The following is a 27,820-nucleotide window of genomic DNA, read 5'->3' as shown; positions in this document are numbered from 1 at the left end:
ATTTATTATAATTACACGATTGTTAACAATGTGTACTGCCATCCAAAAATGAACTACATTTATTGCTACTTCGTTCACTAGCATAAAGATGAAATTTACATACATAGAAAATATTTTATATGCTTTGATACTGCCATGTGTAAACATTCTTATGGATACGTTTGTGAACTAAAATTGACAAATATATATTCCTGTGTTACCAACTTAAGATCATAAACCATTCTCATGTCTGCTCATTAAAGCTAAAGGGTCTATTACATGTGAATCTCAATTATTTTTATAGAAACATCACACTTGATTACCATTTTCTGCATTTCAGTGGTTGCTGTTTGTATTGAAAACAAACTGGGAAATTGAGAAATCAAATGTAGTACCTCTCTTAAAACGAGGAATTGTTAACAAGTAGGAACTAAACTGCCAAAAGTTATTTTCCATAATGACTAGAGTCAGTCATTACATACACAAATTATTATTTACTTATTTTTTCTTGAGATGGAGTCTTGCTTTGTCACCCAGGCTGGAGTGCAGTGGCACGATCTTGGCTCACCACAACCTCTGCCTCCCAGGTTCAAGCTATTCTCCTGCCTCAGCCTCCCGAGTAGCTGGGATTACAGGTGCATGTCACCATGCCCCCGCTAATTTTTGTCTTTTTTTTTTAGTAGAGATGGGGTTTCACCATGTTGGCCAGGCTCGTCTCAAACACCTGACCTCAGGTGATCTGCCCAGCTTGGCCTCCCAAAGTGTCCAGTTATTTTAATAATGGAGAAAAGAAAAGATGACCTGGATGCCATATTAGGAATACTAAACAATTCAGTACCCTCATTAAAAATTGCTTCTATTTGCTGTGGTATTAAATAACAATGGCTTTATCCTACCAAATATAAAAACCACTTTTAATGTGAGTCTTTTTCCAAGACATTAAATCATAAAAGTTTATTTCAGGGAAAAAATGCAACACTTTAAAGCTTCCTTTACCTAGATTTCCATTTCTAATTAAATTTTTTTTTTCTTTTTTTTTTTGAGACAGAGTCTCGCTCTGTTACCCCAGGTTGGAGTGCAGTGGCAGGATCTCAGCTCACTGCAACCTCCACCTCCCAGGTTCAAGCAATTTTCTTGCCTCAGTCTCCCGAGTAGCTGGGACTATAGGCACACACCACTACACCCGGCTAAGTTTTTCTATTTTAGAAATGGGGTTTCGTCAGGGTTCAAGCGATATCTCCTTCCTCAGCCTCCCGAGTAGCTGGGACTACAGGCACGCACCACCACACCCAGCTAATTTTTTGTATTTTTAGTAGAGACGGGGTTTCGCCATGTTGCCCAGGCTGGTCTTGAACTCCTGAGCTCAGGCAATCCACCTGCCTCGGCCTCCCAAAGTGCTAGGATTACAGGCGTGAGCCACTGCACGGGGCCTCTAATTACATTTTGACATCTACATTCTGGGTAGAGTCATATAATTTTAAGAACATTTTAAAATACTTAAGTCCCCAGAAGCAAAAAATTTAGGAAACTCTAAAACAACAAGGAAGATGCACAACACACATACATAACCAGAGAGCAGCAAAGAATCAAAGGTGTCTAACAGCTATTTTGAATTTCTGACCCTTGTTATTCTGTAAAATTGATATTTGGATTAAAAATGAGGGATGTTGTTTACTTAATAGGCAATACTCACAAAACTGACCTCTTTTGGTCCAGAATTAAAGTATTCCAAGGCCAGAATACAAAAAAAAATCTACTCCAGAATGCTACTATTAAATTACACAAAGAAATAACATGGCTTATCAAGTACGAATTTATAGCCAAAAAACCCTTAACAGGAAGAATAAGTATTAAAAAGGAAACAAAAAGTAATAAAATTAACTATCCAAGTGATTGGATTATCAGTAAAACTATTTTTAAAAAGCCATGAACAAAAATATCTAAAGGATAATAAAAAATAACAAATACTTGAGAAAAATACAGTGATTATTTAAGAGTCTAGAATTGGATAAGAGGATAAATAAAGCAAGACAAAGGAAAGACAAAGATCATTTTCATTTATAGTTTATATGCTATAATGCAATTAAATTATTTAAAACATGTTGAATTTCACCATTCTCTTTACAGGATAGGTAATTTTCAGGTGTCAATGACATTTCCCTAATAATCATCCTGTGACTTAGGGCATGACAGTAAATTAGAGATTCCAAAGCAAAGAGCATACTATTAATTTTTTTTGTTATGGATTTTTACTTGCCTGACAGACCGAACCAAATGTACATTATTTCAATTAGCTTTGTTTCTTTGACTGGAGAGCTCCAAGTCATTTAGTAATCTTTTTCAGCAAACCTTCTTTTTCTTTTAATACTTACTCTAACAATATGTTAGAAGTATCCTTAGGGATAAGGAAGATGAAAGAGCCATCACCCACTTAACACTGATCACCTCCATAGACATTTAGGTTTCTTCTTTTCTTCTAAGCGGTTTCAGTTTTTTAATGTTCTGAAAATTCCAGGTGCCCTTTTATTGTATAGAATAATTACCTTTGAATTTAGAAAAAAAATTGTAATGACATCTGGCAGCATTATAAATCCAAAGCTGTTTTGTTAGAAAACATGAGTATATAAAAGAACATTGGTCGGGTGCGGTGGCTCATGCCTGTAATCTCAGCACTCTGGGAGGTGGATATGGGTGGATCATTTGAAGTCAGGAGTTCAAAACCAGCCTGGCCAACATGATGAAACCCCATCTACTAAAAATACAAAAATTAGCTGGGTGTGGTGGTGAGTGCCTGTAATCCCAGCTACTTGGGAGGCTGAGGCAGGAGAACTGCTTGAGGCTTGAGCCCAGGAGGTGGAGGTTGCAGTGAGCAGAGATCGTGCCCTCCAGCCTGGGTGACAGTGTGAGACTGTTTCCAAAAAAAAAACAAAAACAAAGTATTAATTTTCATGCATTTTAAATTAGAGAGGTGATAGTTAAACAGCTAAAGTTTCTTTTTGCTTGTTTTGGTTAAAAGCCTTGGTCTTTGATCTGCATTAAATTTTTGTTACTTTTTATCAAAAGAAATTATATGCTTCTTAAAATTATTTTATATTCTTGCTTTAGATTAAATCAAATGTTGGGCAAAACCCAAAAGGTATAATGTTAAACCTGCCATCTTTTTTGATAAAAAGTATCTTCTGAAACTGACTGCTTTACAAAGATTAGTTTGCTAAGTGGACTGATTTTTGCAAAACATACTGTAGGTAGTAAGAGGAAAATATCAGAATTAAGCTTTATAAGCATATCCCTCTCATGCCACATGAAGAGTCATCAAGGGCTATTTAACCAGTGTTACTAGATTTTAAATGTATGTTGATATGTACAATTAGCTGTGCCTCTCATTAACAGTTTATACAATAAAATATCACAAAACAAAATTCTGCTTACAGTTCAAAACTTTAGAAGTTTAACCACAAAATAACATTAACTTTAAAAGCAAAAATTTTTGGCCGGGTATGGTGGCTCACGCCTGTAATCCCAGCACTTTGGGAGTCTGAGGTGGGTGGATTACCTGAGGTCAGGAGTTCAAGAGTTCAAGACCAGCCTGGCCAACATGGCGAAACTCCGTCTCTATAAAAATACAAAAATTAGCTGGGTGTGGTGTCATGCACCTGTAGTCCCAGCTACTCAGGAGGTTGAGGCAGAAAAATCGCTTGAACTCAGGTGGTGGAGGCTGCAGTGAGCCTAGATCACCCCATTGCAATCCAGCCTGGGTAACAAAGCCGTACTCTGTCTCAAAACAATTTTTTTTGTAAACTTTTAAAAACTGAGAAAGTTATATTTTACCAATAACTTAAGAATCATTTCTAAATCTATAATTTGTAAAATTAATGCAATGACTTTAATTGTGGACTACCAAATACCAACTATTTACTATAAAACAGAAAATCCTAATGGGAGAGGCTTATTATTTGTCAAATTTATGAAAGTGGAGGAATGGTTGTATGTATTTAGGGTGAAAGCAAAATCAGTTAATTTGATTACTATATTCAAATGTCTACTACCTTTAATAAATATGGATTTTTCAAAACAGTTAAAGATGGGCTAATTTGGATTAAGTGCTTTAACACTGACATTATGTTAAATTATTGAGCCCCAAAATTCTCTTTAAAGACTTCTATCATGGAATTAATCACAAATATACTAAAAATTGACACCCCCCTCCCAAAAAAAGTCTAAGAAAACTTTACTTCTTTTAGCTCTTAATATACTAAAAATTGACACCCTCCTCCAAAAAAAAAAAAGAGTATAAGAAACCATTAATTCTTTCCTTTAGCTCCTCTTAGTAAATGTCTTGTTTTCCTTTTATGTTTTTGTTTTGTTTTGTTTTTGAGATGGAGTCTTGCTCTGTTGCCCAGGCTGGACTGCAGTGGTGTGATCTCGGCTCACTGCAGCCTCCGCCTCCTGGGTTCACACCATTCTCCTGCCTCAGCCTCCTGAGTAGCTGGGACTACAGGTGCCCGCCACCACGCCTGGCTAATTCTTTTGTATTTTTTAGAAGAGATGGGGTTTCACCATGTTAGCCAGGATGGTCTTGATCTCCTGACCTCATGATCTGCCCGCCTCGGCCTCCCAAAGTGCTGGGATTACAGGCGTGGGCCACTGCCTTTTATGTATTTGAGACAGGGCCTCACTCTGTTGCCCAGGCTGGAGTGCAGTGGTATGATCATGGCTCATTGCAGCCTTGACCTCCCAGGCTTAAGTGATCCTCCACCTCAGCCTCCTGAGTAGCTAGGACTACAGGTGTGCACCACCATGCCTTGCTAAGTTTTTATTTTTTCTAGAGACAGGGTCTCACTATGTTGCTCAGGCTGGTCTTGAACTCCTGGGTTCAAGTGAGCCTCCCTTCTCAGCCTCCCAAAGTGCTAGGATTACAGGTGTGAGTCACTGTGCCCAGCCTTCTTATCCTTTTCAAAATCAAGTTTATCTGTTATTTCAATAGCCAAATTCTTTGCTGTACTCTTTCTAGTTTTTTGGAAGATTTTTTGTTTTTTTTGAGACGGAGTCTTGTTCTGTTGCCCAGCCTGGAGTGCAGTGGCACGATCTCAGCTAATGGCAGCCTCTGCCTCCTGGGTTCCAGTGATTCTCCTGCCTGAGCCTCCCGGGTAGCTGAGATTACAGGGACATGCCATCACGCCCGGCTACTTTTTTGTATTTTTAGTAGAGACAGGGCTTCACCATGTTGGCCAGGCTGGTCTTGAACTCCTGACCTCAGGTGATCTGCCTGCCTTGGCCTCCCAAAGTGCTAGGATTACAGGCGTAAGCCACAGCGCCTGGCCAAAACTTAATGATTTTACATTACTGCTAAGGAATTAAAACATCACAAACTTCCGTTATATTATTTAACAATTGTTTTTTATAATCACAGTACAACTGGCTATCAAGAGATGGTTTCTAAAACCACAATTTATATTTTCCACAGAGCCAAAGTATACTAATTTATATTAATCATTCCAAATATTCCCTACAAACTTCATTCTTATTTGCTTACCATAGGAAAACACTGTTTTACTATGCATCTTTAAAAATAATTTCTGAAATAATAGCTTTTTATTTTGAAAATCTTTGTCTAGCATCGCATATTTTAATGTAGATTAAAATTGGACTGAATTAGACTGTCTACCCAAAGCTGTATTAAAGAGAGCGCTCTCTTTCATTAATGAATTAAATAAATAAATACATTATAAGGCTAAATCACTTTTGAAATTATCTTTTAAGTTGAATAATTGGGTAGAAAAAGTATATATATATTTCGATGTATTTAAGTTATTAAATGAAGTGTTATATAACTACAAAAATTAGTGGTACTATCTGACTAAAACACAAAACTAAAAGTGACTTCAGAGCAGGAATGGAAAATGTCAGGATATACTAGAAAATTTAGATGTATTAATAGAAAAGTTGTTCCCATATTTACTCCCAGGAAGTTTCTGAGGCATAGCTCCTAACCAAGTGAGTGGATGTTTTAACTCAAATAAAAGCTCTAAAGTCCCTACTTGTATTGTTACATATTTGCTTTCATTATCTTCATGCTTTTCTTGAAATGAATCTGTACATTCAACATACAAATAAAAAGCATCTATGTTTTTAAAAAATGTATTTCATCACCTATTGGATATACCTATTTCATTTTAAGAGAATTAAGAGAAAGTTTAAAGACTAGGAGAGTTTAAAAAATATATTTTTATATGATTTTTTAATTTAAAAAAGAGATTCTTCCCCTCAAAAGACGGAATAAAAATCCCTGCAAAATGCACTACTCCATACTCTCCATTAAGTGCCGACTACATTGTAGAAACAAAATCTCTCGTAGAGAACTAGTTGTGAGAAATAATGACTATCCCTAAAGATATTATACTCTCAATTTTTACAACTTAAGTCAATATTTAATTGTTCCTAATATAAAGATTTAGCTTTGGGAGAAAATGAGCCTTTTGAAATTTTAACCTAGGTCAATCTAGTTGATTGGCATTAAGGACATAAGGGCTCATACACTTGTCTATGCTTCTGTCTCTTGTAGGTTGAAACACCATTTCAGTCTGTTCCCATACTTAAACAGTTTCAGGTCTCTGGACAGAAATTAACAATGTGAACAAGTTGGGTGATGAAGCACAGATAAAGTCCTTAAAATACATCCTAAGTTTACAGTCCCTTTTCCCATTTAATTTGTATAAGAAGCACCAAAACTGGAGCCAAGGTTTCAAAAGGTAATGTTAACAGCAGGAACTATAATTTAATCACACAACACTATGTAACATTCTATATTTTTGCCTGTTGATATGTAACATAGTTAAGTTTATTACAAACATTATTTCCTAAGACTTATGGTATAAGTGCTCCTTTTCAAGTATTACCACTTAATAGTGTTTAATCTACAAGGTAACATTAGGTAAATCAATGATAAATGTATATAATGCAATACACTGTGCCACTTCTTTGTACCCTGTGTTAAGGTATTATTAACAAAATCAAGAAAAAAACAAGACAACTATTATAACTGAAACAAGGCTATGAACATCACAGATGCATGTCTGAGTAGATAAACAGCATTTCCCCTTAACATGAAAGTCATTTTGTCAGAGACTCCTATATCTTTAGGCTAGCATTGTTTTAGCAGCAGCTAGTCTTCAGGACAAGATCAAAAATTTCAAGCGAAAAAGACAATGAGTTACTCTGAGAAAACATCAATCCACATTACTAATAAAAGAAGCAAACTGCTGGTTTCACCTTAACATAAAATTGGGTGTGTTCCCTTTCACATGTAGATTTAGTTCATTTATGTGATGACAGCAAAGCTTTGGATTTCTGTGGTACATCAATGAGATGGACTAATTTGTTGAGAAAGCTCTTATTTGTTTTAATATTTAAATTGTAGCAATACAATAACTAGAAAAAGGTCAGTGCCTCTGTAGCTTTAAACCCCATCAATTTTCATTTGTTTTTCAAAATAAAGATGCAATTAAATCTATGCTTCTGCAACAATAGTGCAATAAAGTATCCTTTCCTGAATAAAGGAATTGAGGTTTATCCCAGTAGAAGCTTTAAATAAGGTAGAGTGTTGCCAACTATGTATCAATCCTGTATGTTTGACATAAAATTATCCGGAAAGCTTAAATTGTCTTGTAAATCTAATTCGGCTAAAGCTTCATACAAGCAGCAATGGAAATGAACAGAAGTGCACTCAATATAAAACACTTTTCAAAACTACTCCAAAAAACAAATGACAAAAGTGGTTAAGAACAACTGAGCATCTGTTGTGTGTACCAGATGTAAAAGATGGACCCTGTGGTTACTTGCACTGTTTGAATTATGTGAAGGTAAAATTAAGACTTAGTCCACTTCCATCTCTCCAGAGGATTTAGTAGGCTGTGAGTTGTCTTTTGTTGAATCTGATTTAGTTTCGGTTCCACTCGGTCCATCCATTGGGCCATTGTGTTCATTATTAGCTTTTGCTTTGTCTTCAGGAACTTCTACTTTTGGTTTGGGCTTGTAAATGATGGGGTTACAGAAATTATCCAGTTCCTAAAGACATGAAGAAATTGATTATATTAAAACGATTACATAACAAGTTACCATTAACTTTCTAAATTCCACATTAACTTTCTAAATTTTCACATAATTCCCCCTTTCTGAATTTGCTCAGCTAGATAGCCAACTGTTTTCTTCAAATGCCTCATGATTTACCTTGTTTGTTAGTATATATCTGTGGCAGTCAAAAATTATTGAATCTTAAACAATTATTTTTTCTACTTAACCTTTCTAAAGCTTGTTTCTTTATAATAATTCAAATACAGTTTACTTTGGCAGGAATAATTTTTAATTCTTCCTTTAAATTATGTGTAATGCTTTGCTATGGAGAATTACATCAAATAACACCTATTTCATAAATTGAAAATTTTCAACATTTATATGAAAACAATTCTGATAAATGGAATCATACAAATACATACACAAACAACATTTTTTTTTTTTTGAAAATAGCTGAGTAGCCTCTTCTGAAGGAAAAAGTGCCATGAAAGTAAATTGGAACTTAATAATTTAAATGAAACAATGTTCTTCAATTTCCTTGCTTTTTACAAACAAACAGAAGACCACTATACAAACACTACTCAAATTTAAAAACCTTTGAAGATCAATGTCACAAAGATTGGGGTAGGGACGGAAATACAGGGATTAACATCTTAGGGGGAATGTTTTAGTTGCAAACTGCTCTTGTCACACTCCACATCTCATCTCATTAGGAGTAAAATATATATTATAGCTTATTGGCAAAACTTTGTTAGAATAAAAATATTGTTATTATTTACTTCATTATAAAAAACACCAGCTTTTGTTAAAAAAAAGAAAAAATCACATATCCCAAAACATACTGAATGTTATTTTAAAAATCCCCTGAAATTCCATCTCCTACAAATTAACAATATTAACCTTTTGGTGAATATCCTTCTAGATGTATGTTCAGGCATACACATACATATAAACAAATCTATGAGCACACATATTTGTACAAATGAATACATTTTATTTAGGTTCTGTAATTTAACTTGGCAATATACTGTATACATCTTTATATCTAAACAGATATCTCTATATGTAAAATGCTATGTTTAATGGCTGCATAGTGTTGTATGGATGCATCAACTTATTGATCTAGTTTCCTACTGATAGGTATTTAGATTGCTTCCTTTTTTTTTTTTTTTTAATAGACAAGGTCTTGCTCTGTCGTCCAGCCTGGAGTGCAGTGGCACGACTGTAGCTCACTGCTGCCTCAAATTCCTGGGCTCAAGGGAGCCTCCTGCCTCAGCCTCCTGAGTAGCTGGGACTACAGATATGCGCTACCACGCCCAGCTAATTTTTGTATTTTTTGTAGAGATGGGGTTTCGCCATGTTGTTTATGCTGGTCTCAAACTCCTGGGTTCAAGCAGTCTGCCTATCTCAACCCCCACAAAGTGCTGGGATTACAGACGTGAGCCACCACGCCTGGCCAACATTTTCATTAGCAGTGTTTTTTAAATTGGAAAGTTTATCTCGGAATAAGATTTCACCATGGAAGTTTATACCCTTCAAACTAGGTCAAAGACAGACTTATACTGAAAAATTTTGTAAGGAAGACTTAGAGGTCTCATCCAACCTATAAGTCTGAAATACTTAATCAGAAGTTGTCACATTGCTTTTATTTCATTCTGTATTACTCTTGAAGTTTAAAAACCAGCCTGGTATATGACAAATTAAATCAAGGGATACTCCATACCTAAAATCTTAAATTTTTTTAACTAAATAAAAAATTAGTCTTAAATTTCTGTTCTAAGTTCTTCTGCAAGTTGATTATTTGCCAAAGTATGACTCTCATTAAAAATTTTAATACTTGAAACCATTAAAAAGGCAATTTCATAAACTTCTTACCTTTGACTTTGCTACTATTTCTGAAACTTTTACCACAGGATCTTGAGTGAGACTTAGTTTGTTCTGTGCATTCATCTTACTATTCAGCCAACTCATGGCATCACTGATATATTTTTCAACCTTTTCCATTTCAGTAGGATCCAGATGATCATATCTTTCATCCTATTTAAAAAAAAAAAAAACTTGACTGCATGTTAACGATTTTTCAGCTAGCACTAGTTTATTAGTAATTTCTACTTTAAAAATTTAGACTCTTATTGACTGTATACCTCAAATGTACTCATCTGAAGAAACCCCATACAAATAACACAGAACTGAAGAGAATGGGATAAAAGATAAGATCAGTGTGAGTTTAAAAAGGAAAGGCTCTCTGAAGAAATCAGGTTTGGGAAAGAATGACTACTAAGGAATACTCATGGAGAAAGCACTTAGCCAAGGAAGAAGTTGCAAGGAAATGGAATTTGTAAAGGAGAAATAAGGTGAACAAGGCATATAGCAAACTAGACACAAAATTATGAATATATAACAGAAAAGCATATTAAATTCTTGATTAGAAAAATGATAAAATTCTTCCTGAAAAAGAGAAACTGCAGCTGTCACATGTAATACACAACCAAGTAGTCATGGTTTAGATTAGTAGTGACAGAATCACAAAGAAATGGCAATGAACATATAGAAAGAGAATCTCCTGATGGATTACAGTTTGGACACAGAAGATAAAGGGAAAGAGAATGTAAGAACACTCCAAAGTCAAAGAAGTGGGAAGATGGTGATGCCATTTTTAAAACCATAAAGCTATATATACGAAGAAAAAAAAAACCCAAACAAACAAAACACCCATAAAGCTTCCTAGGATACCCAAATCCTCTTTCTGCTTTTATTACAAGTTATGCATCAATCATCTGACTCAGTTTCTAGGTCGCCACATTTTCTTGAATTTCTTCCTATGTCATGGATCACTTTTAAAGTTTCTTTTGCCAGTTCATCCTCATTCATCTCTCTACCCACATGCTTTAAAAAAAAAATCTCTAGCCTGAACCTCTTCCCTTAATTCTCAACTCTATATCCAACTTTGACTTTCTATTTGTAAAGTTTGAAATGCTTATGTTTCAAACACCTGATTATGTCCCCACCTACTCTTCCCAGTTTTCCTCATCTCAGCAAATGGAAACTTCATTCTTTCCGGTCAAAATCCTTGGAGTAACTTTCAACTTCTTTGTGATAGATTTACATCAAATCTATCAGGAAATCTTAAAAGCGTCTACCTTCAAAATAAATGCAAAAATCTAACCACTTCTTGGCTCCCCAACCCTACCATCTGGGTTCAAGCCTCCCTCATTTCTTGCTGTATTATTCTAATAATGTCTTATTCCGTCTCTCTGCCTCCAGATCCTTAAAAAAAAGGCCAAATGTTATTACTGCTGTGCTCAAAAACCTCCAACAGCTTCCTATCTCAGAGTGAAACCCAAACTTTTACAAGGGCCAACTAGACCCATTTATGATCTGGCAACTGCTACACTTACCCCTGTTTTCAACCACAGTGACCTTGCTGTTCCCCTAACATGTTCTCCCCTTGGTGTTTTGCAACTGCTATTCTTTGTCTAGAGCATTTCTCTTCCAGTTATCACACATCTTTGAGTTTTCACTTCATTTCTCTCCTAACATGTATATCACCTTATTAGTACACCTTTCTGACAAACCTCTTCCAACCCTGGCAGTCCTATACTTTTTCTGCAGCTTTTTATTACTATCTGACATAACTTACAATAATTTATTGTCCACTTTTCACTATTGAAGCATATTAAAAACAAATTCAATGTTTTGTTTGACAATATAGCTCAGTCATCTAGAAAATAGCCTAGCACATAATAAAAACTCAAATGTTCGAGCAAAAGTGAAGTCTTGCCTTGTGTGGGATAATATCTTAAATCTGCATATTGAAGAAGATAGCTAAAGCCTGGGGAGCACTGTGACACTAGTAATTATACCAGATTTAAAATATTCTTGGTGTTTTCATTGGGTTGTTTCTTCCTTCTTACTTTTTCATTATCCTTACATTCTATCTGTGCCTATAAGAACAATTTGAACACTGATATTAGCCGGCATATTTACAATCAATATCTCAATTTTTCCTTTAGGTTTGCTGGACTGCAGCTTTTGTTTCACAAAACTAAAAAATCTCTTATTTCTAAAATAAGTAACTCTTTTCCATTTTGTGTAGTGGAAAGCAGTATAGTTGCTGAGAATTTGTATATTGATGTCAGACTGGTTAGGTTTGAATATTGATTCCATCATTAACTACTTGGGTAAACCTCAATAAGTTGTTTAAGTATTTCTGTTTTCTTAGTTGTAAAATAAAGATAATAACATTAACTTTGTATAGGATATATCCTGGTGAGATAATCCACAAAAAGTACTTAAAATTCATAACGTGCACAATAAATGTAAGCTATTTTGACATGCTTGAATATTCCTGGTGCTGGTCTCTTCTTCCTACTAATGCACGTTTAACATCAATGACAAAAACTAGGGATTACAGAGAATATTTACTTAGAGTAGGGATTAAAAAACTTGTCCCATCGGCTAAATCCAGCCACTGCTTATGATTTTTTAAATAAAGTTTTTGGGAACACAGCCATGTCCATTAGTTTGCATATTGTCTATGGTACTTTTGTGCTACAGTGGCAGATAAGAATAGCTGTACAGACACAGTAAAAACTACAAAGTCTAAAATATTGTTTGTTTTAAAAAAAAGTCTGATAACTACTGATTTAGAGGAAACAAAACAATAAGCTTAATTTTCTCAAATTTTACGGTTATATCTAAATGGAAGTATCATCTGTATAACTACATATTTGAGGCTTAAAGACAGTGGAAAGATTAAGGTTATATAGATTTGAATATGTACATAAAAGAATAAAGCGTACAGGAGATTATGGATGACTAATGGACTGGAGGACAAAAACGAACTAAAAGAAAAATAAGCGAAGAAACAAAATAAAGGCTAGCAGAGTCCAGTCTCAAAGAGGCCCATAATTAAAAAAAAGTCAAAGAAGTCCTCTTTTTCACTACATGAAAAACATAAAAATGAAATCTCTAAGAAGAAAACAATGGATTTGGTCACTGGGTTATTTTATAATGTAGTTTCAGGAAATTCTAGAAGATGAAAGCTACGTACCTTTACTGTATTTCAAATGTATCAGAATCCTTAAATGAAATTCTCCAATAAAAAAAAAAGTTTTAAGTTTGGTACATAAAGTCTCTGGAATTTGACAGCTACAACTGCTATAGCTTTGTAGCTGAGAACTTTTAGATTTGCCCCATTCTATGTACCATGCACATGCCATCGTCACCAATTGGCTTTATGAATTCAATACCTTGTTTCTATAAGCTTCTATCACTTTCATGACAAGTTGGATCTTTTTTCCCAAGTCATTTAAGGCTTTTGGTCTCTCTTCATGCTCCATGTACTTCATTTGAATAGGCTGGCCATATTTCTGTTAACATAAGAGATTTTTAAAGAAGAAAAATTATTATTTGAGTTTTAACAGAAAACTTTTATAGGGCCCTTATAGGATGATAAATAGGAAGAAAAGATGGACAGATAAAAATATATCCCCTCTTATTTTCCTGTATGGAAGCAAGTTACAGTAGCTACTTCCTCAATCCTACACAAGGATGCCTTCCTCACACCTTATCTTTTTCTCACTCATTAAGATTACTTCTTAGCTTCTCAAATCCGATGTCTCAATCAAAACTTTAATTCCTTAAAAGCTGGGTGTTAAAACTATAGAACTATTAAAATAAGAAAACTGTAAAAACTATACTGCATGCAGAATTTGTAGATTTGAAACTTGGTATAAAATACTCAAAATCATAATATAACCCTCTATGTACAACATAATTACTGGGACTGATAATTATTATCAACTAAATATTATTTATATATTTAATCAGTAAAATGTGTACTGTAGTATATGTAGGTTTTTCCCCTACATGTCTTGGATTAAGGAGTTTCTAAATGTTAAAACAGACTCTGTAGTTTCGGGAAGGGGAGCACATTAGAAGGATAAAATATTTTCTTTTAAATTCTTTATATACTTAAATAAAAATCAGCTTATTTTAGAACAATTTTAGATTTACAGAAAAGTTAAAAGGAAATTATACAGACAGCAAGCACCAGACGCTTCTCTATGCTTTTCTCTAATGTTAGCATCTTAGGGTACATTTGTCAAAACTAAGAAACTACCACTGGAGCATTACTATTAACTGAACTACAGTCTTTATTCAGAGTTCATTATCATCTGTTCCAGGATACCATTACTACATTTGGTCTATTCACATCATACTTTTTATAGTTTAAATGTTTTTGAAAGGGAAGCAAGTACTGCATTTTTTTTTCATTGGGACAGGGTCTTGCTCTGTCACCTAGGCTAGAGTGCAATGGCGACAGCTTACTGCAGCCTCAAACTCCTGGGCTCAAGTGATCCTCCTGGCTCAGCCTTCCAACCTGGAACTACAGGCACATACCACTGTGCCTGGCTAATTTATTTTTTTGTAGAGATGGGGTCTTGCTTTGTTGCTCAAGGCTGGTCTTGAACTCCTGGCTTCAAGTGATTCTCCTGCCTTGGCCACTCAAAGTGCCAACATTACAGGTGTGATTCACTGCTCCTAGCCACCATTTTAAATTTTTAAATGCCATCTCAAAAACAGAAAAAGTAAAACTTGTGAAAACTTCTGTAACATTCATTTCTATGGCTACTTATATATTTGAAGCAGAAGAATCCATAATAGGAACTGCTGGGATTTCCAGTTATTTCTATTGGCATCAGCTGCTTGGCTTGTGTTTCTTTTTTTCTTTTTTTTTTTTTTTTGAGACGGAGTTTCGCTCTTGTTGCCCAAGCTGGAGTGCAATGACGCGATCTCAACTCACTGCAACCTCCGCCTCCTGGGTTCAAGCGATTCTCCTGCCTCAGCCTCCTGAGTAGCTGGGATTACAGGTGCGTGCCACCATGCCCGGCTAATTTTTTGTAATTTTAGTAGAAATGGGATTTCACCATGTTAGCCAGACTGGTCTGGAACTCCTGACCTCAGGTGATACACCTGCCTCGGCCCCTTTGGGCCACTGGGATTACAGCTATGAGCTACTGCACCTGGCTGGCTTGTGTTTCTTTTAGGGAGACAGGGATTAAAAACCACCAAGAAGACATGGTAAAGCCTAGTTTTGCTATCATAAACTTAGGTTTTCTAATTATTTCCTTTGGAAGTAATTTGTTGGCATGAAGGTAATTTTTTGCACAGTATTAACTTCTTTTACTTTTAAGTTGAATAACTTCTTTTGCACACCTTCCCCCACCTAATGCCTGTCCCAAGTTGTAAAAAGGGCCATCTTTTCCCATATTCTAAAAATCCTTGTTAATGTCATCATTTAGCATCTATGTAATCCCTTGCTACTCAAAGAATAGTTCAGGGACCAGCAGCATCAGCATCACTTGGAAGTTTGTTAAAAGTGGGCCCACCTTGTATCTACTGAATCAAAATTTCCATTTCAATAGGCACCCAGGTAATTCATATGCACATTAAAGAACTGCTATGATCCATACTAAGAAGGAATGACTGAAAATTTTCTTCATCCTTCCAATATAAACTTTTTTTTTTTTTTTTTTGAGACGGAGTCTCGCTCTGTCGCCCAGGCTGGAGTGCAGTGGCGCCATCTCGGCTCACTGCAAGCTCCACCTCCCGGGTTCACGCCATTCTCCTGCCTCAGCCTCCAGAGTAGCTGGGACTACAGGTGCCCGCCACCACGCTCGGCTAATTTTTTGTATTTTTTTTTTTTAGTAGAGACAGGGTTTCACCATCTTAGCCAGGATGGTCTCGATCTCCTGACTTCGTGATCCGCCCGCCTCGGCCTCCCAAAGTGCTGGGATTACAGGCGTGAGCCACTGCACCCGGCCCAATATAAACTTTTAATCTTTTAAGGTATTTTTTCCAGATTTGGTAGCAAGTATGGAAGGTCTTTCCCTAAAATAACACCACTGACCTAAAAAAGGAGATTTTGTGGCCAAGTCTCCTTATTTGTGAAAGGATGTTAAAATTCAAGAGCAGTGATACTATAAGTCCTTGGCTGGTCAGGTATCCCAGTGAGCTTCACTGAAAATACAACAGGCCAGTGTGGTATTACTCCCTAACATCAGAGAGTTAACAGTCAGAGGAGCAGAAAAGGGTGACTCCTTTAATGGTCAAGATGATATACTTATCACTTCTTAAAGACATGCCAGTAATATATAGCTTGTGCAAAAGTAACACTCTGATCATCTATAAATATTTATATTTCAACATTATGACTATACAACATCTGATTTCAATTATATAGCATTGCTGGCTTCTCAAAATGCTTTTAAAATTAGAACATTTCCTCCTATACATTTCTGATTAGTATTTTTTCACATACTTACTAAAAACATACAGATCCAGCAATCTCACTACTGTGTATATATCCAAAGAAAATAAAATCAGTATGCCAAAGAGATATCTACACTCCATGTTCACTGCAGCATTATTCACAATAGCCAAAATACAGAATCAATCTAAGTGTCCATCAATGAAATGATGGATAAAGAAAATGTGGTATGCATATACAACGGAATACTATTCAGCCTTAAAAAGAAGTAAATCCTGCCATTTGAGACAACTTAGATGAACCTGGAGGACATTATGCTAAGTGAAATAAGCCAGGCACAAAAAGACAAATACTGCATGATCTCAAAGGTTGAATCTAGAAAAGGTAAACTCTTAGAAGCAGATAGTAGAATTGGTGGTTATCAGGGGATGGTATGATGGAGAGCTGTTGGTCAAAGGACACAACATTTGAATTAGACAAGAGGAGTAAGTCCAAGAGATCTGTTGCACATCATGGTAACCACAGTTACCATATATACTTAACAATATACTGTATATTTGAAAATTGCTTGAGAGAGTAGATTTTAAGTGTTCTCCCTCCCAAAGAAAGAAATGTATGTAAGGTAATGCATTTGTTAAATAGTTTGACTTAGCCATTCCACAATGTGTGCATAATCAAAACATGTCATACACCACAAATATATACAATTTTCCTCTCAATTAAAAAATTAAAAATTAATAGAACATACACTGTGCTCTTACACCCTAATTTTTAGAAAAAGTTACTGATTTATACTAACATGGACTTTAAAAAATGTACCTTTAGTTCTTGAAGCTTATCCACATAAACTTGTTTAGGTTGGTCCTCTCCGTCTTCATAAAGCCAATTTTCTGTGTCTTCCAATACTGCAGACAGTTTACTCAAGTCCTAGTAATATATTTGAGAGACACTTATTAAAAATACTTTCCTTAGAAATAAAAGTCATCATTGGGCTCAGTGCAGTGCAGTGCCTCATGCCTGTAATCCCAACACTTTGAAAGGCCAAGGTGGGAGGATCGCTTGAGCCCAGAATTAAGAGACCAGCCTGGGCAATATGGCAAAATCCTATTTCTACAACAAATTAAAAAATTAGCCAGGCGTGATGGCATGTGCCTGTATTCCCATCTACTTATGAGGGTGAGGTGAGAGGACTGCTTGAGCCCGGGAAGTAGAGGTTGGCAGTGAGCTGAAATCGTGCCACTGCACTCCAGCCTGGGCGACAGAGCTAGATGCTGTCTCAAATAAATAAATAAATAAATAAAAACTAAAAATCATGGAAGGACAGAATGTTTTTCAAGTATAAAATATTAAATTTCAAAATTTTCTAACTTCTTATTCAAAAATATGTTTTTCACCATACTTCTGCAACTTGTAAAAATAACTAAGAACCTTCCCCATATGGGCCCAAGATTGGCAACAATAACAACATTTGGTACATTTATTTATGTAATTTGTACTAGCATTCTTGAGTAAACCTTTAAATAGTCCTCACAAAAAATTACAGAATTTAGACTTACTTCTGGAGTGATGAATTTTTCATAGACAGTGCCCAGCCTGTCTCTAAAATCATATACATATTCTTCAACGGCATTCTTAGCATCGTTTCTTTCTTTCTCTAACTTATCTTGCATAATCATCTTCCCCTATTCAAAAAGCTTCAGATTAGTTGCCATAAGAATATGCATTAGGGAAATAGAAATCAAAACCACAAGATACCACTTCACACTCACTAGGATGATTACAGTAAAAAAAATAAGTATTCATGAGGATGTGGAGAAAGTGAAACCCTTGTACATTGCTGAGAGGAATGTAAAATGCTGCAGCCACTATGGAAAACGTTTTGGCTGTCCCTCAAAATGCTAAGCACAGAATTTCAATTTCACTCCTAGATACACCCACAAAAAATTGAAAGCAGAGACTTGAACAGATATTTGTATGTCAGTGTTCACCGCAGCATTATTCACAATAGCCAAAAAGTAGAAACCCAAATGTGCACTAATAGATGAACGAATAAAAAAAGTATATAAACTCAATGTAGTATTTTATTTCATTTTAAGAAGAAATGAAGTTATGATACGTGCTGAAACAAGGAATCTTGAAGTCATTATGCCAAGTAGAATAAGCTAGACACAAAAGGACAAGCATTGTATTATCCCACTTAACATGATTCTTATCTATTGATAACTAGGCAATTCACAAAGACAGAAAGTAGGGAACTGGGAGAAGGGAGGAAAATAAGTTATTATAGAGTTAATGTTTGGGGTGATGGAATTGTTTTGAAAATAGACAGTGGTGATGGATACACAGTATGGTGACTGTAATTAAAGCCATTGAATTATACACTTAAAAATGGTTATAATAGCAAATTTCATGTAAAAAAATTAACGTAGTATACCAAAAACCACTGGATACTTTAAATGGGTTAATTATGATATGTAAATTTATCTCAATAAAGCTGTTAAAAAACAGAAGAAAACATAGCCTATGTCATTCTACATACTCAGGTTAAAATCCTAGGTTCCCTATTTACTATCTTGAGATAGCAGGAAAATCATCTAAACATAAGTTTTCTTATCCTAAAACAGAGAGCATAATTCCATCTAACTCATAGGGCTGCTAATAAGGTTGAGAGAATTCATGTAAAATATTTAGTTCCATGTTTGACACATAACTGGTAATGAATAAAAGCCTTGTGGGGGTGGATATGGTATAGTGGTTGTGATATTGAGCTCTGGAGAACAACCACCTGGATCCAAATCCAAAGGGTATTCTCTGATCCTGGGTAATTTAGTCTGCTTGTGTCTCAGTTTCCTCACCTGTAAAATGTAGTTCTCTAACAGAACCTACACTTCATAGGTTTGAGGGTAAAAATAAAAAGTATTTATAGATGTTGGTTTATGATGAACAAAAGCAAAGAAATAACCTGAAGATTATAATACTTGAGCAAAATTTTCACTTTAATAAAAACACATGTAAACGTAAGAATCCCTTTATAAACTACAATGCATTCACATTTGTGAATTGAAAATAATGAGACATTCAAAAGTTAAGAAAATCTCATTTTATATACAAAATTTGCCATAACTGTGCTTCCCTACAATTCATTCCTTTTGGAAAATTTTTCTCAAGACACACAAATTCCAAATTATTTAGTATCTCCAGGAATGCTTGCTTCACATAAAATGCAGCCTTTAACAGTTAATGAATGGATGATATAGGTAGGTACTACAAAAGCAAGCATTGTAAAGTCAGAAGACTGACCTTTTAATGCCAGCTGAGCTTGTAAAAATTAGGAACTACCACTTAAATGTAAACTTATAAAATATAAATTACTTCTTACACAGATACTGGTAAAGAAACAAAACTTGTTTCCTCTAGAGACTGTAACTTAAACATGTAAATAGAAAAGAACATGTAAGAAAATGTCAAGAATGATAAAGATTTTTTAAAAAAATATTTAATGGATGTCAGAAAACATTTTGAACAGAGATATAATCTTTAAGGACAACACAGGAGAAGAGGGGAGCAGCTAATATTTCCCCATATGTGGTCTGCTGGGTGTCATTATTAAAGACAGAATAAAAGGAAGAATCAATTTCAGAAGTCTTTCCCTATAGAGGAGGCAATACATGTTTTTCACCCAACTAAGATGATAGCTACACAGTACATATGGCATTAATACAGCTCAGTATTTTGTAAAAAATAAAGTAGTTTAGTAATCTACTTAATATAATTCCTTAGGAGTTATAAACTAGTGCCTTAAATTTTGGAGATAATCATTGACTTCTACAAAATTTCAGAATAAACTACCACCTATTTCAGCATCAACTCAGATTTACATACCTCATTTTCAATGTAGCTGTTGAGAAGATCTTGGCCCAGTTGTCTACATAGGCTACTCTGGATCGGTAGATCAATACTTTTGACTTTTCCTTTTTTAAGTGTCTGATTTAATCGGTCTTGTTTGTCTGAGACAGCTGACTGCAAATCCGAAAGAGAAGTATAAATTTCTAAAATTAGCTTAAAAACAGATTTAAGAGGTAAAACAGAAAGTAAAATCAAAACGATTACGATCTGTTATATTTATTTTAAAGTACTACCTTAAGACTGATGTTATTTTGTAGTCTGTGTATGTTAAATTCTAGTTTCTATATTAAAAATATTGGGTTGGAAATGCAAAGCAAAACTAAGACGAGTAGCTACTTCTCACCCATTACAATGGCTATAATAAAAAAATATAAAATAATAAGTGTTAGTGAGGATGTGGGGAAACTGCAACCCCTCATACATTGTTTGCAGGATTGTAAAATGTTGCAGCCATTCTGGAAAAGTTGGGAAGTTCCTCAAAATGTTCAAGATGACAATGTTAACAAAAATGTTAAACAATTATGACCCAGCAATTCCATTCCTAGGTATATGCCCAAGAAAAATGAAAATACACACCCCCGCAAAACTTGTACATGATTGTTCATAACAGCATTATTCATAATAGCAAAAAAGTGAAAATAACCCAAATGTCTATCAACTGATAGATGGATAAATAAAATGTGGTATGTATTCATACAATGCCATATTATTCGGACATAAAAAGGAATACTGATATATTCTACAACCTGGATGAACCTTGAAAACATTATGTTTGGTGAAAGAAGCCAGTCACAAATAAGTACATACTGTATAACTGTACGTATATGAAATGTTCACAATAGGCAAATCTATTGCCTATTCCCTGTGGCTGGCAGGGAGAGGGTTGAAGGGAAATGGGAAGTCACTGCTAATAGATACAAGGCTTCTCTTTGGGATGATGAAAATATTCTAAAATTGTGATGATGGTTGCACAACTGAATACACTAAAAACTATACAACTAATTGGATGATTTGAATGATATGTAAACTATATCTCAATAAAGCTGTTCAATAATTAAAATTTTGAAAAATGTCAGAAAAAAAGTTTCCAGGTTTTAAATAACTTTAGAATCTAAGATTTAAAACTAAATCTTTATAATCTCTGAGAAATGAGTCTATTTGGCTAACCTGCATAGATTAAATTCTATGCAGGTTAGAATAATCTGTTGAAGATGATAGCTTTAAGAGTTATAACCACATTCATCTGGGTGACTGGGGCAGGGCCTCTCCCTTCTGTCTTATTGGCAATCACTATCTTAGAAAAATAATTACTCTCAATAAATCATTTATCCTTTAACATTTTATTTTTGAAAGTATTAATTTTTACACATAGAAAAATATTTTATGATAGGCAACAAAATACTTAGAGTGGTTAATTCTGAGATATAGAGTACAGCTAATATAAGTTTTCCTCATATAGCTTGTTCCATCTCATATTTTTCTGAAATGATTTTTTTTCACTTAAAGTTAAAATTTTAACTTATGTATTCATACTTTAGAAATACAATGCGGTTATTGGTGAAGCATGAGAAATAATGAATTAAAGAAATAAGGTAAAGAATTCAGGCAATTTTATTGTTGGGTTCTTTGATAAAATTTCCTTTTTTTTTTTTTTTAACTTTTAAGTTCAAGGGCACATGTGCAGGTTATATAGGTACACTCATGTCACAGGGGTTTGTTGTACAGAGTATTTCATCACCCAGGTATTAAGCCTAGTACCCACTAAGGGGAGGGATCCTCTCCCTCCCTTCCACCCTCTACCCTCCACCCTCCACCCTCCAGTAAGCGTCAATGTTTGTTGTTCTCCTCTATGTGTCCGTGTGTTCTCATGAGATGAAGAAAAAGTTAATGAAACATGTATCTTTTTTCCTACCAAAAAAGGTAATTTTGCTGATGTTGTTAGGGTTCATTTCTAAAAAACACAACTCTTAATAAATCATTAAAGTATATTCATTCTGGCTATCAGCCTTCTATACTCTCTCACAATTCTAAGATCAAAAATATCAAGTGCGTTAAAGAAAGCATTATAAAATACAATAATTCAAAATATCAATTTCAAAAAGACATAACTACAGAAAAAGTAAACCAAACCTTTGTTTTGGCTCCTGTATGATCAATTTCCTCTTCTGGGGTGTGTTCAGCATGACATTTTTGATGCCCTCCTTCTTCTTGATCAACCTGCATTTTATCCTAGGAAGAAAATACATAATTGATAATATATGCAGTGTCTTTTTTTTGTTTTAAAAATGTAAACTGCATCTTAGAGTACAAGCCTGTTTTGCACTGTAAAATGTAGAAACAGTTAAGTAGAAGCTCATTTTTCAAATGAGAATTGCTACAAATAAACAGATTAACAGGTAAGTAAAGTAAAAAGATCTATTTGATGCTATGGGATAAATCTTGTTTATCTATGGCTAAGTAATTGCAAAATACGTGGAAAATTGTTCTCAAGCCAAATTTACAAATCAAGATTCACAAAAGCTTACAAAAAAAGAGAACATTCAAGGGTGGGGGGCTAGGGGAGGGATAGCATTAGGAGAAATACCTAATGTAGATGACGGGTTGATGGGTGCAGCAAACCACCATGGCACGTGTATACCTATGTAACAAACTTGCATGTTCTGCACATATATCCCAGAACTTAAAGTATAATAAAAATAAATAAAATAGAGAACATTCAACTTGATATGAAAAATGTTTATAAATAACACGAGAAAATAAAATGAAAAAGATACAAAATCTATGAATTACACAAATACAATACTATATCTTTAAACTGTAAAATGTAAAATAATTAGAAATACGCACTTTGAGTTTTGATATAAATTAATCAAAATTTATCAAATTAATCAAAACTCAAAGGGGGTGTTTCTAAATTATTAAAAGGTATACTTTTAAGATTTTTTTTATGTCTAAAAACCAAACTTTCTACCAATAAAATCTCCAAAATGAACTCTCCACTTGGTAAATAATCCCATATATATAATAGATTTTTTTGGTCACCTTCTTAATCCTATCTGTCACCATCCTCCTGAAGAAAGCTTGAAATGTAGGAATCAGCATAAGTTAGGTCTTCAACTACATCTAGAATTAAGCAAATCTGTAATACCCAGAAAGCTATCTTGAATAAAAGCTTATTTCTGCCAAAGAGGAGCTAATTTTTTTTTTTTTGTAGTTAAAAGGTCAATTATTCTTCGGTAGGCCAAGGCAGGCAGATCACGAGGTCAGCAGTTCAAGACCAGCCTGACCAACATGGTGAAACCCTGTCTCTACTAAAAATACAAAAATTAGCCAGGCGTGGTGGCACACGCCTGTAATCCTAGCTACTCAGGAGGCTGAGGCTGGAGAACTGCTTGAACCCAGGAGGCGGAGGTTGCAGTGAGCTGAGATCGTGCCACTGCACTCCAAACTGGATGACAGAGCAAGACTCCGTCTCAAATAAAAAAAAAAAAAATCAATTATTTTTGATATTTCAACTCCCCTGCCCTACCTTACAACCTCCCCAACCCTGTTGATAGGTAAGATAGGTGAAAAAAGTGATAAAGTGTTGAGTTATTAACTCTAATTTTTGTATTACTCAGAAAAAAATGCTAAATGGTCACAATGCCTTATCACTTAGAATTTTTATATTTATTGAAAGAGCTCTTTTATTGTTTATATATTTATATCTTTCATAGAGAAAAGGAAAATAAACCAGATTAAGTAGTTATTTCTAAAATTTCTTCACATTCAGAATCCAACTCTTCTGAATCACTTAATCCAGTTGTTAATGTATATTTCTATACAATATCACTCTGTGTCATCAGGAGTATAAATGACCCACCATTTGTTTAAAAGTTGCTCTAATATAGCCTCTAGTGTTTTCTTATAAGCCACTAACACCTATTCTACAAGACTTATGACTGTATCTTTATCACAACCTGTTTTCAAACAACCAGGACTCATATTCCTTCCTTGAATGCTCCTTAAATGGTTTGTTCACTAAAATGTTAAGAGGTTGCCAACTACCTAGTCATGCCACTAGGAATTACAACTGAGTTCACAGATGCACAGGTGATGAGAAGTATCTCATGACTATTGCCATGATCAACAGCAAATATAAGATGTTATCATTTGCAAGACTCACTAAGATATATTTAAAAGCAGAAAATTACACATCTTAAAATGGATATGAAATGGTAATAAACTGTTAATTCTTTAAAATGATTTTAAAATGTTTATAGAAATATTATCAATAGTGGGATAATTAATGGAAGTGCCTCTAGACTCTGACTTCCCTGATAGATTTTAAATTCCATGGGAGTTGAAACCATCTGTTTGCTGCTATGACCAAGCACACATTTTAGGTACTCATAGCTACTTGCTAAATAAACATAAAGCACTTAAGAAACAAATCTAGATACTATCATGAACTGTAAGGTTTTACCCAATTTGTCGCTTGATTTACCCTCTCAATTTCATTTTTTCCTGCTATTCCCCCATTCTCCACACCTATATCCTATACACCAACCACTCTTCTATTTGTTACAACAACAAAAAAGAAGGCCTTCCTGTCTCAGTGCCTTTCTATTTGTTATTCACTCTGCCTGGACAACTACCTACCTACTCCTTACCCTTAAGCTGCCTTTTGCATCTTTCAGACTAGCTTACCTGTTCCTTCCTAAGTGGTTTCCTCATCACTATCACACAATTCCCACTACGCATCCCCATTAACTTCCTTTATATTTATATGCTATCTTTTTGCTTCATGCCTGTCCTCTCCCACTAGACTGTAAGTTACAGATGGGTGGCAACCTTTTCAATCTTGTTTAATCACTGTATCCCCAGTGCATAGAAGAGTCCTGGCTACACATAATCAAATATTTGGAATTAAAAAAATAAATAGAAGTAAATAAAAAGATAAAGAACCCAAATGGTCAACAATTGGGAAATAAACTGTGGTACATTAGTAAGACGAATAGCATATAGTTTCTTTGATCCCTGGGTTTTGTCATATAGTTTAAGATGTGATCATTTTTCTTTTTTTTGCGGACTATGTTGTCCAGGCTGGACTCAAACTCTGGCCCCAGTGTCCTGAGTAGTTGTAACTATAGGCACAAACCAAAGTACCCGGGGCTTGATATGGTAATTTCTTAGTAAGTACCCGGAGCCTGATGTGGTAATTTCTTAATAAGTACTCAGGGCTTGATGTGGTAATTTCTTAATATGCCCCTGTATTAAATTATACCTACGAGAGGTGTCAATTTTCTCACACATCATTATATTGAAGTCAGCAGGCTCTATTGTGATTTTTCAGGAAAATCAATGCTATTTTAATTTTGAATTAGAAAATAACACATATAAAATAGTCTTTCAGAAACTGACCCTCATAGAAAAAAAAAGGCTCCTGCTGATGTTCACTGGTTTATGTCTGGGCCTCTTTATCTACCTCGGAGCCAGCAATACCATCAGCTAGGATAGAGTAAAAAGAAGAACTTATTATCTTATTATTCCCCACCCCTTGAAATTTAAACAATTAGCTTCCAGAGTCTTTGAATTGGTTCACTTTTTTGAGGGGAAGGGGAGACTACTTTATAATGGTATTTAAGTCTTTAAACTTCCAAATACAGAATTAAAGAGAAAAATCCTAGAGAGAACCATTAAGCAAGTGCAAGGCCGGGCACGGTGGCTCACGCCTGTAATCCCAGCACTTTGGGAGGTAGAGGCTGGCAGATCACAAGGTCAGGAGTTTGAGACCAGCCTGACCAACATGGTGAAATCCCATCTCTTCTAAAAATACAAAAATCTGCCAGGTGTGGTGGCGTGTGCCTGTAATCCCAGCTACTAGAAGGCCTTGAGGCAGGAGAACTGCTTGAACCCGGGAGGTGGAGGTTGCAACGAGCCGAGATTGTGCCACTGCACTCCAGCCTGGGCAACAGAGCGAGACTCCGTCTCAAAAAAAAAAAAAAAGGAAAAAGTGCACAGAATATTTTCAACACAGTGTATTCAGCATCATCGCTTTTATTAGCAAGGAAAAGGAAATAAACTACAATTTATTCAATATTTATTATATTAGCTGTAGTAGGGATTTAAAAGATTTAGGCTGGGCATGGTGGCTCAAAAAAAAATAAAAAAAAAGATAATACATACATGAATGTGCTCACCAACAATGCCAAGTATATGATCCATAACGTTAGCTACCTTTTTTTCTTTTGATTACATACATTGTAAAAGAAATATTAAGGAACACATCACCTATCTAGAAATTCCTTGTATGGGAACCTCAACTGCCTACAAATGTTCTAGCAAGCCAAAAACTATCATAAGCAGGTAAGTCTCTGAGTAACCAAAGCAGATGTCATAAATCCATGCACTTTATTCACAGGTGAACCCACTTAGTTCACATACAGAAATCATCCTTTAAAGCTTGGTTAACTGAATTTCCAGCTCACAGACAAACAGAAGCAGCAAATAAGAACTGCCAGGGGAAGTACAAGATGGGTACCATATTATTCTTGTTGTATTTTCAGTTCCCAGGATTCACTAATATTATATAAAGAAAATTAAAGGTCTCAGCAGAAATACTTAAAAAAAGATAAATGAGCCGGGCGCAGTGGCTCACACCTGTAATCCCAGCACTTTGGGAGGCCGAGGTGGGTGGATCAGGAGGTCAGGAAATCAAGACCATCCCGGCTAACACAGTGAAACCCCATCTCCACTAAAAATACAAAAAAAATTAGCTGGGCGTGGTGGCACATGCCTGTAGTCCCAGCTACTTGGGAGTCTGAGGCAGGAGAATCGCTTGAACGCAGGAGGCAGAGGTTGTAGTGGGCCGAGATTGCGCCACTGCACTCCAGCCTGGGCTACAGAGCAAGACTGTCTCAAAAAAAAAAAAAAGAAAATAGATAAATGATTATAAACACCTGGTCTTAGAAGGCATACAAAGCACTTTCAATTTCAGTAAAAATAAATCTTAATGGATTAAATTTACATATCTAAATTATTGTGGATAATTTGAAATATGAACTTTTCACCAATTATTGTTAATTTATGAAAAACTGTATCTTCACTAACATAACAGATAAAGACATTTCCTCTTCCTCAATTCAAATAAGAAAGCGATTACAAAATGATACCTGGAAAGACTGAAAGAAAAAGCCACAGTCCTTAAATGAAGTAGTTTAAAGGCTAGTGGTTGAATTCTGATCAATTTGGAAGAAAGATGCATAGTAATTATTAATGAAAACAAAAAGCAACCTTAAAAAAAGGGAGAAACTGCCTTAAAATAGAATAAAAGAAAATCTAGGGCAGACTTCCAATTGTAATTAGACAAAAAATCTAATGCCATTAAAAATAATGCACAAAAATAATTCATGAGGAGCGCACATAAAAAGATGAAAATGTTGTGTAATTAAATACAATAAAGTTCTCCTAAGATTCCTTCATCTATAGTATCCCCACAGTAAATTCAGGTCACATAACTCTTTAATAAAGAAAAAGTTAAAAAATCTGGTTTTTTTTTTTTTTTTTGAGATGGAGTCTCGCTCTATCACCCAGGCTGGAGTTCAGTGG

At 34.9% G+C, this 27,820-nt stretch overlaps 1 protein-coding gene across 2 annotated transcripts in view; it reads right to left on the bottom strand.

Moving 5' to 3' along the window:
- Positions 1 to 6,719: 6,719 nt before the first annotated feature.
- Positions 6,720 to 27,820, bottom strand: part of HSPA4L (heat shock protein family A (Hsp70) member 4 like) — a 53,862-nt gene continuing 32,761 nt past the window's right edge. For both annotated transcript variants that reach the window (XM_054485064.2, XM_054485065.2), the window contains exons 14-20: positions 22,361 to 22,459; positions 20,207 to 20,344; positions 17,881 to 18,006; positions 17,144 to 17,251; positions 13,302 to 13,421; positions 9,925 to 10,086; positions 6,720 to 8,043 (exon numbers count right to left, since the gene is read on the bottom strand). In XM_054485064.2, coding sequence (XP_054341039.1) covers positions 7,852 to 8,043; positions 9,925 to 10,086; positions 13,302 to 13,421; positions 17,144 to 17,251; positions 17,881 to 18,006; positions 20,207 to 20,344; positions 22,361 to 22,459 — 945 coding nt within the window. In that variant the 3' untranslated portion in view covers positions 6,720 to 7,851. The remainder of the gene's footprint in view (positions 8,044 to 9,924; positions 10,087 to 13,301; positions 13,422 to 17,143; positions 17,252 to 17,880; positions 18,007 to 20,206; positions 20,345 to 22,360; positions 22,460 to 27,820) is intronic.

Source organism: Pongo pygmaeus, chromosome 3 (assembly GCF_028885625.2).
Source record: "Pongo pygmaeus isolate AG05252 chromosome 3, NHGRI_mPonPyg2-v2.0_pri, whole genome shotgun sequence".
NCBI classification, from domain to species: Eukaryota; Metazoa; Chordata; class Mammalia; order Primates; family Hominidae; genus Pongo; species Pongo pygmaeus.
Note: the sequence above shows the minus strand (reverse complement) of the source record. Positions and strands in the feature narration are given on the sequence as shown.